Source organism: Aquarana catesbeiana, linkage group LG03 (assembly GCF_042186555.1).
Source record: "Aquarana catesbeiana isolate 2022-GZ linkage group LG03, ASM4218655v1, whole genome shotgun sequence".
In the NCBI taxonomy this organism is placed as follows: Eukaryota; Metazoa; Chordata; class Amphibia; order Anura; family Ranidae; genus Aquarana; species Aquarana catesbeiana.
In genome coordinates, this window is record NC_133326.1 from 573439753 (window position 1) to 573452062 (window position 12310).

At 45.0% G+C, this 12310-nt stretch overlaps 1 protein-coding gene across 1 annotated transcript in view; it reads left to right on the forward strand.

Annotated features, from left to right (window-relative positions):
• The window catches only part of SMC1B (structural maintenance of chromosomes 1B), a 197669-nt gene extending 186730 nt beyond the window's left edge, over positions 1 to 10939 (forward strand). Inside the window, exon 25 of the mRNA XM_073621917.1 lies at positions 8071 to 10939. Within this exon, the coding sequence (XP_073478018.1) occupies positions 8071 to 8157 (87 nt within the window). The 3' untranslated portion in view covers positions 8158 to 10939. The remainder of the gene's footprint in view (positions 1 to 8070) is intronic.
• Positions 10940 to 12310: the final 1371 nt, after the last annotated feature.

Genomic DNA, 12310 nt, shown 5'->3' on the forward strand with positions numbered 1-12310 from the left:
CACTTAAAAATGAACTTGAAACTAGAGTACAAGAGATGGAACAAGTATATGTCACGGATCCTGATTCGACCAAGGAGGCATGGCAGGCGGCTCTTTCTGCATATCGCCAACTGCTGTCCTCATCGGCCGACAAGAAGAGATTCTTTGCTAAGCAGGCGTTTTTTGAGGAGGGCGAGAAAACAGGCCGCATACTGGCGAGAATCGCAAATTCATACCAGAAGTCCCCAACTATAGGAGCTATTAGGACTAAGGAGGGTAACATAGTTAACACGCCTGAAAAGGTGCTGCAGGAACTAAACGCGTTTTATGAAGATTTGTATAAGCCGGGTACATCTTATACATCTGAGGAGTTAGAACAATACTTAGGACAGATAGATTTCCCTAGATTAAACAAAGATCAGAGAGGGCTCTTGGAGAATCCCCTTACAGTGGAAGAACTACAGGAGGCGGTTGGATCTTTTCCTAACTGCAAAGCGCCCGGGTAAGACGGAATTCCCATAGAAATATATAAACAGTATCCTACTGAGTTACTACCCCAGTTGCTTAAAGTCTTTAATAGAGCTCGGGAGGAAGGCCGCCTACCAGGATCAATGTCAAAGGCCAATATCATTTTGTTACTCAAACCTGGTAAGGATCCAGTAGATCCAGGGGCGTATCGCCCGATTTCCCTGCTACAGAGTGACGTGAAAATATTAGCGAAAGCTCTGGCCATTAGATTAAATGGAGTTATTTCTTCAATTGTCCATGGAGACCAAGCCGGTTTCATGCCCAATAAATCGACGGCAGTTAATTTGAGAAGACTATTCCTTAATATGCAATCCAAGGCAGACAATATGGGTTCCAGGGCCTTGCTGTCACTGGATGCCACTAAGGCATTTGACAGCATAGACTGGAATTATCTGTGGTCGGTCTTACAGAGTTTTGGATTTGGCCCCCAGTTTGTTTCTTGGATTAGGCTCCTCTATAGTCGACCGGAGGCCGCTGTGAGGGTTTCCGGCTATCTTTCCTCAAGCTTCGTGCTGAGGAGGGGTACGAGACAGGGATGTCCCCTGTCTCCTCTCCTCTTCGCGTTGGCTATTGAACCATTGGCGATCGGGATCAGGGCAAATCGGAGCATTACAGGCTTCTGTTACGGTGACATGCAGGAAAAAATTATGTTGTACGCCGATGACACCATGCTCCTACTCGGTGACACCGGCCCCTCCCTTCAGGAGGCCATGTCGACCATATCTAAATTCGGGAAGTTCTCTGGCCTGCATATAAATTGGTCAAAGTCTGCCCTTCTTTTATTAGATGGAGATGAATCACAGGAGGTGTGCTCCACTTGTCCCATCCCGGTTGCCACTACCTTCAAATACTTGGGGATCCAAATCACGTCCCAGCCCCGGGACTTCATACATTTAAATATATTTCCACTCCTACAGCGCTTCAGAGACAAAATTAAGACCTGGAACTCTCTCTTAATGTCAGTAGCAGGTAGAGTAAACCTAGTGAAGATGATTCTCATGCCACAGCTACTTTATTTTCTACATAATACCCCTATGGTTATCCCCTTAAAAATATTTCACATAGTAAATGCCATTTTCCGAACCCTTATTTGGAAAAATGGACCCGCCCGGATCAAATTAGAACATCTACAGAGACCCAAGGACTGTGGTGGATTGGCATTGCCCAACCCATGGCTGTACTATCTGGCCTCTCAACTGCAGTATCTGATTGGTACATTTGTCCCGTCACAAAACTCATCCCACAGGCTAATGATTCACACAGTGGGTAAGGGACCGATTCACATGGCTTTAGAGGCGTTGGCCTTCACTAAACCACATAAAAAATACCCAACGTTCAGTCTGATTCAAAAGGTGTGGAATAAGACCAAATATCTCCAGAACGTAGATGGATATACGGAATATAGTCCTATTTGGCACAATGACACATATGGGGAACTAGCTAAACTACAATGCGGAGCTCTTTGGAAGCAGTTTGGAATCACTCATATAAAGCATATATTTAGGGAGGGTGTGCTGCGCACATTTTCTGATTTAAAAGAAGCGTATAATCTGCCAGCATCAATGTTATTTTACTATATGCAACTCAGACACGCAGTACAGACACAGGGCCGCTCTTCAGAGTGGCACTTATCGCCAACCCCGGTTTTCAACCTTCTGGGGGATGCTGGCTCATCTAAGGGATTTATCTCCCAATGCTATGCCATCCTGTTGCAATCCGTGATGGGACATCATCCCTTGAGGGTGAGGGAGAAGTGGGAGGCAGAGGTGGGACAGCTAGACGGGGATCAGTGGGAGGAGATCTTTCAGGCAGTGAACCCATGTTCACTTAATGTGTCACAAAAACTCACCCAACTATATATACTATTGAGAACATATTATACTCCGCACAGGTTACATTTAATGAACAGGCTGACGGAACCAACATGTACTAGATGTAAACGTGAACATGGTGACCTGATACACATGCTGTGGAGATGCCCCAAGTTACACATGTATTGGGCAGGAGTGGTGCAAAATATTAACTCAATCTTTAATGCGAGTCTTCCACAGGATCCTAGAGCGTGTCTCTTGGGTGCTTTGGAGGAATACGAATGGGAGGGACACAACAGAGAAGCTGTGCATAGAGTACTTTTTCAGGCCAGAAGGCTGATTATGACTCACTGGAAGTCCGATAGGTCCCCGACTGTCAAGGAGTGGACTGAAAGTATTAACACGACTCTAAAAATGGAAAAGTTGATTTACCAACATAGAGGAAGCATGCCAAAATTTGAGAAAATATGGGGTCCATGGTTAGATGTACCGGGATTAGCACCTATGGAACTGGTATATGACAGGTTGTTAGGAATCAATGCCGGGTGAGACATGGATAGAGGTTAACTGTGATTGGAACAAGCTTTTAGCTGTTATATTGAGATTGTTACTTGGCTATTGGATTATGTGTTGCATAAGAGGTACTGTGTAATCCTGTTTACAATGTTTGTAATGCTTTCCCTGCAAACTCAATAAAATCTTGTTGGATAAAAAAAAAAAAAAAAAATTTCTTCAAAAATGTCCCACCGAGGGCGTTATAATCGGATCCATTTGGATGGCTTAACAAAGCTAAAGTGGATGCTACCCGAACCTCGGTTCAAAAACGAGGTATTGCTTGTAATGTGTCCTATATAGGCGCTGGACCCTTGTTAAGTTGGTATTCCTGGTCAATCTTGCCCAAGGTAAACCAGAAAGGGTGCTTTACAGGTCCAGGGGTGTGGACCCCAATATATGGGGGACCCAGCCCCCGAAGGTCCTTAGAGGCGCTACCCGCCGTGATGGGAGAAGATTGGGCCTGGTAAGACAGGCCCTGCTGCTTGGGATGGGGAGTACTCCCATTGGGATATATATATATATATAATGTATTTTCCTTTTGAAACTGCTGGTAACCTTGAGCCTGTGTCTGAGATTACAGATGGCCGGTTTGGTGCGCACTTTTTGAATACTAGCATGCGCGTGCCTGCCGCCGGTGTGTGTGTGCGCCCCTGGTGTGCGCATCGCAGATGCGCCGCGTGCGTCAGGATGGTGCGTGCGTGCCGCCGTCGCTGATGCGCGTGCTCACTCTCAAGCTAATGCTTTATAAGCATGGAGCTCCTGGCGTGCGCGTGGACAACACAGAGCGATAGTTGGGCACTTGAGTCTGGTAGTCTTGGACACAGTGGTGACAGGTTAAAGGCTGGTTATAGTTTGTGGGGAGTACTCCTTTTCTTCCTTGTGTGTAAGCAATGTCTTCCAGAAAACGAGGTATAGGGAACAAGGCAAGCACAGGGGTAAGAGTACCTCCTTTAAGAACAGGAGACCAACCCCATGCTGATGCAGCCTCAGTTTCTCCTGAAAGACCTGCGGCATCTGGCCTGGCTGAGCCATTGCATTTGTCAGGCATAGTGGCCACTACCAATATACCTGCCTCGGCTTATCTTACAAAGGAGGATTTGGCATCTGCCTTAGCGGGCCTTGAGGGCAAAATAGCTGGCATGATTGCCTCTGTAACACGGGGGGAGGAAGCGTAATAGATCTCCCTCCCTTGAGCCTGGGCCAAGTGGAGAGTCACTAGAGCACCAGGACTCTTATAGCCAGATGGGTCCAGGTGACCTGGAACCAGAATGGGCAGAGGATTTGGAAGAGGTGGTCATGAAGGATCCTCGGCTGAGGACTCTGGCTCTGAAGAGCCAATTTCAGCCTCCCATTCCCAAAAATTGTTTATCCAATCTCTAATTGAGATGGTACGAATTGGGTTTAAGTTACCCCCGGTTCAGGAGTCTGCACTCTCCTGTTCTACTTTGGGATCTTTGCGACTTCATCAAATTTTCCAAGTGTTCCCTTTGCATCCGTTACTGGAGCAGGTGGTTTACGTGGACTGGGAGCACCCTGATAGGATATACTTACCTCCAAAAAGGTTTTCTGTCTTATATCCTATGGAGGAGAAGTTCAGGAAGAAATGGAGCACACCTTTGGTGGACGCTGCCATATCTTCTGTATATAAAAGTTTAACCTGTCCAGTGGATAATGCCCAGGTATTCAAGGATCCGGCTAATAAAAAAGCTAGAGTCCTTATTAAAGGCCTCCTTTTCGGTGGCTGGTGCAGCAGTTCAGCCAGCAGTTGCAACTATTGGGATTTGCCAATCCCTAAAGGATCGCTTTAAAAGGTTGGTAAGGAACATACCTTGCCAGGAGGAATCTGCCGAGGAGTTATCGGAGATTCCTCATGCCTTATGTTTTGCAGTAGATGCATTGAAAGACTCAATCCAACAGATGTCTCGTTTTGCGTTACTGTCAGTTCATATGCGCAGTCTTGTGGCTAAAGAACTGGTCTGCTGAAAAGCCATGTAAAAGGCTACTCGCAGCTTTTCCATTCCATGGAGTGCGCTTGTTTGGCGAGGATCTGGATAAATATATCCAAAAGATCTCTGGAGGAAAGAGTGCCCTACTCCCTATTAAAAAGAAAGGGAAGCAACCCTCTTATAAGATTCCCAATGCTCCAGGACCTAGTGCTTCTTCCCCTAAGCGGTATCGACGGCCTCAGCCGTCTTGCTTCAAAAGACCCCAGGGTCAGAAGAAGCCCTGGACCCTAAAGCCACCCAAGCGCAGCTCCAAGTCTACCTTGTGAAGGGGCACCCCCGCTCTCACGGGTGGGGTGCAGGCTTCGGCTGTTTGGGGAGGCCTGGGGAGAACTGGTTCAAGACAGATGGGTCATTTCCACTGTAAAATACGGTTACAGAATAGAGTTCCGGGCGATCCCCCCGAATCGGTTTCTGTACTCAAGAGTTCCGTCGGATCCAGAGAAAAGAGGATGCCTATTTTTAGCTTTACACCATCTGCTGATGCACGGGGTAATTGTAAAGGTTCCGCACGAGGAAAGATTCAAGGTGTTTTACTCAAACCTATTTACCGTGCCAAAACCAAATGGGGGGAAGTAAGGCCCATTTTGGACCTCAAGGCTCTCAACTTCTTTGTAGACGTCCGATCCTTCCGCATGGAGTCGGTTCGTTCAATAATAAAATCCCTGAGAAAGGGAGACTATTTAGCGTCCATAGATATCAAGGACGCGTACCTTCATGTGCCGATCTTTGGTCCACATCAAAGGTTCTTACGCTTCGCTGTAGAGGGCAGCCATTTCCAATTTGTGGCACTACCTTTCGGTCTGGCCACGGCCCCCAGGGTTTTCACAAAGATTCTGGCCCTGGTGTTGGCTTCCCTAAGGTCTCAGAAAGTCTTCGTAGTAGGATATCTGGACGATCTTTTTCTAAGGGAATGCTCTCGCCCCATACTGATTCAAAACGTGTCAAGAACAGTACAGGTTTTACAACGCCTAGGTTGGATGCTAAATATGGACAAGTCAGCTCTTTGTCTGACCCAAGCCTTGGTGTATCTGGGTCTGGTCTTGGACACCGCCCAAGAAAAGGCAGCTTGTCTAGCTCTGCGATTCTGGACATCCAGATTGCGGGGTCTTCCTGTCAGAGTCCAGTCTGACAACTCCACGGTAGTGGCATATATAAACCACGAGGGAGGTACCAGGAGTCGGGCAGCCCAAAGAGAGGTAGATCATATATTGACTTGGCAGAAAAACATGTGCCGTTTCTGTCGGCAGTGTTTATTCTGGGGGTGGACAATTGGCAGGCGGATTTCGTAAGTCGCAAGAAATTGTTACCAGGGGAATGGTCCCTGCATCCCGAGGTTTTTCTACAGATCTGCCAATATTGGGGGACCCCAGATGTGGATCTGCTGGCATCCGGATTCAATGCCAAGCTGGATAGGTTTGTATCCAGGACCAAGGATCCGCTAGCTGTCGTGATAGACGCATTAGTAGTTCCTTGGGATCAGTATTCTCTGATATATGCTTTCCCTCCGATCCAAATTCTGCCGCACTTACTACGTAGAATACAGGAGGAATGAAAGCCGGTGATCTTAGTGGCCCAGGAGATCATGGTACTCGGAGATTGTGAAGTTGGCAGTAGGGGAACCATTGGTCCTTCCTTGCCGTCCAGACCTGTTGTCTCAAGGGCCCATATTCCATCCTTCTTTATAGTTGCTGAATTTGATGGCCTGGCTATTGAGACCAGAATATTGAAAGACCGTGGTATTATGGGTTCAGTCTTGTCTTCTTTGATAAACGCTAGAAAGTCAGTTTCTAGAGCTATCTATTATAGAGTCTGGAAGTCATACATTTCTTGGTGTGAGGAAAGAAAATGGAACCCTCGTAGGTATACGATTGGAAGGGTTCTCGCCTTTCTGCAAGCAGGAGTAGACTTGCAGCTCGCTTTAGGGACAATTAAAGGACAGATTTCAGCCTTATCGTTTTTTTTTTTTTCCAAAGACCAATTGCATCCCATTCTTTGGTGCGAACCTTTGTCAAGGGTGTAACACACTTGAGGCTGCGGGTTAAACCACCTTTATGTCCCTGGGACCTAAATTTGGTACTGTCAGCCCTACAGAGTCAACCGTTTTAACCTCTTAGGCATATTCCTTTTGTCTTATTGACCAGAAAATTAGTCTTTTTTTATCTATATCATCGGCTAGAAGGGTGTCAGAATTGGCCGCCCTTTCTTGCAAAGAACCTTTTATGATTCTTCATCAGGACAGAGTGGTCATGCTCCCTCATCCGGAATTTCTACCGAAGGTGGTTTCCAAATTTCATTTGAATCAGGATATCATTTTACCTTTCTTTTTTCCAAACCCTAAGACTAGGGAGGAAAGGTCGCTTCACTCACTAGATGTGGTGAGGGCGATAAAAGTTTACTTGGAAATGTCAGCTCCCTTTCGGAAGACTGACTGTTTTTTTTGTCTTGCCTGAGGGTCCTAAAAAAGGACAGCTGGCAACAAGTTCAACTATATCCAGGTGGATTCGTCAGACTATTATCCAGGCGTATGGATTAAAGCGCGGGGTTCCACCCCGGGATTTAAAAGCACACTCCACTAGAGGGATTAGTGCATCATGGGCAGTACGCCAACAGGTGTGTATGGCTCAGGTTTGCAAAGCGGTCGCGTAGTCTTCAGTTCATACGTTCACCAGGTTTTACCAGGTGGATGTGAGATCTCAAAAAGAGGCTGTTTTTGGCCACAGCGTGTTGCAGGCAGCTTTATAGTCTCAGGCCCGTGGGGCTTAGGGATAATGTGTTTCCCCCCCTCAGGTGCATTGCTTTAGGACATCCCACATAGTCATTATTATGGTGCTCTGTGTCCCGTGATGTACGATAAAGAAAAACGGATTTTTAAAACAGCTTACCTGTAAAGTCCTTTTCTTGGAGTACATCACGGGACACAGAGGTCCCTACCCTCTTTCTGGGATCGTCATTGCTTGCTACAAAACTGAGGTACTTCTGGTATAGGAGGGGTTATATGGGAGGAACCGTCTTACTATTGGTTGCCAGTGTCCAATCACCTAAAGGTAAGCGTATAACCCACATAGTCATTATTATGGTGCTCTGTGTCCCGTGATGTACTCCAAGAAAAGGATTTTACAGGTAAGCTGTTTTAAAAATCTGTTTATTCTGGTACTAATAGGTCAGTTTTTCCTTTTCATTTTTTCTCTTAGCATGATGAAATGTGCAGCCAAGTGCTGACTCTGGATCTCACTGTCTATGAAGATGATGAAGACTCTGAAAGTGACAGAAGAGTGTAAAAGATGGGTTATTCCTTTGAACCATTAGTATTCAGCACTTAGTTCACACAGCAAGAATTGTGCTTGTTCTTTTTACATGTTATGCATTATTTGCATGAAACATTGAATTGTAAAAAGATGCTGGGTGATCTGCCATGAAATGCCTCTCTCCCAGTTTTATCAGCATGGAGCGTCAGGCTTCTTATATTTATACCTGTATAGTTTAATTTTATGTTGAAAATGTTACATAAGGCAAGAATCTAATTAATTGGGCACAAAGCATACCACTAGCTCTACAAGTAAGGGCAGGGAAACCGGCTACCATGACTGACTTCCATGACTTCCTTTTCCAGTGCTGAAAAGCCTGTCACAGAGGCTGCTATTGCTGTCTTTTCCTTCTGAAAATGCTAGTTGCCCAGCCGTGATGCTGACCTAAGAGCTTGTGAACATGTGCCGAAACTATGCACATTAAAGTATTAGAGATTTGTAACAAGCAGTAAATTTGCCTAAAATCAAATCTTCACTGACCGTAGCTGCAGTTAACGTGGAGTAATATATTCACAAATGCACAACAGAGACTCTGAAATTGTTGCAGTCCTTTCTGAACAGCTTATGGCACCTGCAGTTTGTCTAAATTAGAAGGCTGTCAGGCAATAGTTTTGCTTCAGTGCCTCTTCTATGAACCTTTAGGATGAATTATTCCACATAACCTGCAGCTACAGAAGTCAGTGGAGACTTGTTTTAAAGCTATTTTACTGATTGTTATGAATATCTAAATAAGGGCTATGTGGACAGATTTAGTTCAGAAGCTGTGTTTCATCTGAATTGTGTTTCTTCAAGTGCAGCAAGTCCTATTGCATTTGTATTGCAGGCAAAGCAGGTCAAACTCTGCCTTTTCTTGGTCTAATACTACATTTTACATTCAATGCTTGCATTTAATCAGCAATACATTTGAATGGGAAAGGCTGTGTCTGACAACACTGGTCTACATGAGCACTAATAATGGCCACACGATCACTTTGCTAGTCACTGACCTGAAAAATGGATGCAGATAAGGACGGCTCGCTTTTCTTCAGTATTCTTGATTGACACGCTTGTCTGGGGTCAGTGACTTATTGCATTGAAGCCACAGGATCAGCAAAACAACCAGACAGTTAGCATTTTTAGCAGGTCAGTAATGGCATCTACCATGTTTCTTTCCCGACAACTTTACGAATAACCGATTTCTGGAATCAGTGATAATCCTAGAGCTGGCACATCATGGGTGTGCTGTGCCCTGGAACTCATGTCTGGGAAAGTGGTAAATACAGTTAATAGTAAAAAAAACTTTTCCCTGCTCAGGGTCATCCTTTGTATCGAGCAGCCCCAGTTTTCAAGGTATAAGAACAACTGCACTGAGATTAAAGCATCAGAATGAGCAATACCAACATACCTGGGCCGTATCACTCATCATTTTGCCTTCAGCATAGATGGCTATATAACTTACAGTGCATGCTGCTGACTGCTGCCACGCAGGGGAACTGCCCAAATCTCATCTCTGGCACCGGACCACAGTCCATTCCTCACTGCCAACAGCAACTTATGATGGTTGACGTATATCTTCATTCTTTAATAAAGAGCTTGCTGATTTGTGAGGTTATACCATATTGAATTGTTGTGTGTGTCTGAAGAATATCAGTTGCAAATTGCATTACTCACAGTTGAGAAGCCAAATATGTAGTTGTGTGGCCGTATTAAAATTTTCTTAGACTAGAACTGACTGTAAGAGAAGCATTAGATGAATGCTGCCTTTCTCTGACTCCATTACTGCATAATAGCCATGGGCAGTGATATCTCACATAATGAGGCTGAATAGGTACAACCTCTTGGCCATGGAACTAGTATTATAGCCTGGGAGGCAGAGACTGACATCCATCTAGGGCCAGCCATAGACGGATCCAATTTCTTTCCTGCAGCCAGAGGAGAGACTGTGTTAACAGGGGAATCCCTCCCGCCAAGCTATTGTGTTCACAGAACACAGTGATTATTGCTAGAGGCTATAACAACCGCTTGCAATAATCACATGTATAATCCAGCAAGCTTTTTGTACCCAAGTTGATCGATCAATCAACTTTGGTACATTCAGCCTGCCCATAAATGATTTGAGTCTCCGCCAGTTCCTGCTGACCTGGCCGAGATTCGAACGGTCTATGGAGAGCTTAAGGCTACTGTTGCATAAATTTTTTGGGAGATTGTTAAGTCTAAAGTATAAACAGAAAAGTCTGGTAGCCACACTGGAGAGTGCAAAATCTGGTGCAGCTGTGCATGGTAGCCAATCAGTTTCTAACTTCAGCTTGTTCAATTAAGCTTTGACAACAAAATCTGGAAGCTGATGGTTTATATGCAGAGCTGCACCAGATTTTGCGCACTCCAGTTTTAGTAAATCGACCCCATTGGCTTTACTTTATCCAGAATGAAAGAAAAGGAAAGTGTGTGCTGCACAAAGCAACAGTTCGACTGCCATTTTGTTGCACAAACATTTCTGTATCTGATTAGTTGCTCTGAACACCAGACAACCCTTTTCTATTCTTTATTAATCCTTGGTTTTGTTTGGTGTTGTGTAAGAATTGACTGGCCTAAAACCCTGCAGCTCGGTTTCACCTATTTGTCTCAGCAGCTTTCCAAGAATAAGCTTCCAAAGGAGAAAATGGAGAACATTTGTCTACTGTGATGTTTCTTTTTAACCTGTTAGAATTGCAAAATGTTCTGCTACATTGGTGGTTGTTGTTACCATAAAAAAAGGTTAATTAAATGGTTGAGCATCTCTGCTGTGTGGTTTGTTTGAGAAACTATATCGGGCAACGATATCCTATCTCCAGATCAAACTGCATGCAAAATTGTGTGCAATGTCCCAACATCAGCACTTGATTTGTATTATATAGCTGACTTGGCGAGAACATTGTTCAGTGATTTAAAGCTGACCTTCATCCAAACTGTTAAATCTCAAAACCTCTAAAATGTGATCTTTTCAAACTGCAGATGTATTCTGTTCAGCCACTGTTTGGCAACTTTTGTGAAGTCCAGGCTAAAACCAAGCTTAAAATGGCTCCCACCCCTCTTCTAATACCGAATACTAACTAGGCTGTAGAAGAAAGCTGCATTTTCTTACCTATTCTCAGGGGGTTCTGGTCCAGTCACATGATGGACTCCCAGTGGCCTGCTTCAGGAATGTCAGAGGGACAGCCATAGCCATATGGATGCCCCATAGTAAGCCTATGGGTGATATTACCACCCAGCATTCCATCCGTTGTCAGCGTTCTCTCCTCTCCCCTGAAGCAGGATGCTGAAAAGATCACATGACCCAAATGCTCTGAGAATAGGTAAGTATATCCATATTTCTTTTAATGGGTAGTTGGTATAGGAGTTAGAAGGGGGTGGGAGCCATTTTAAGCATAGTTGGTCTAGCCTGGACTTCTACTTTAACATTATGTATCCAAAGGGTAACCGCACCACACATTAAAGTGGAGTTCCACCCAAAAAAAAAATCATTAATGTGCATGAAAAAAAAATAAAAAAACATTTGGAGAAATTTTTTTTTTACTCACCTTTTTAATGCCTGTTTCTAGGGGGTCCCTCGTAATCTGCCTCCTTCGACACCTTGCCTCCTGACGTCACTTCCCTTGACGCAGGAAGGGAGATCAGCTTTCCCCCCTTCCTCTAGGCAATCATCTGGGACACGTGACAGGTCCCAGATAATTGTGCGGCTAGTCACGGCTCGCGTATGCGCAGTGGGTGCCTGGCTGTGAAGCCACAGCCCGGCGTCCACAGTTAAAATGCCGGCGCCGCTGAGCGGAGGGGGAGACAAGCGGGGCTTTGATCCCCCCGCATCGCTGGACCCAGAGACAGGTAAGTGTCCTATTATTAAAAGTCGGCAGCTGCAGACTTTTAATTTTTTTTTTTTTTTGTGGGAATTCCGCTTTAATGCAGCCCTGCAACTTGTGTTAACCGACTACTTATTGAACTATCTGCAACTTCCTGTGTCACCTGCCTGCTCATTGGACAATATAACCTACACATGCCTTATTATCTCCCTCTCCAGTGCCTGAAAACATGTTTACCTGGCAGCACTGTGCAATTTGATTGGCTCACATTTCAGACATTCCTACTGTCAACCTGATTTCTACGGTTTTGGGAA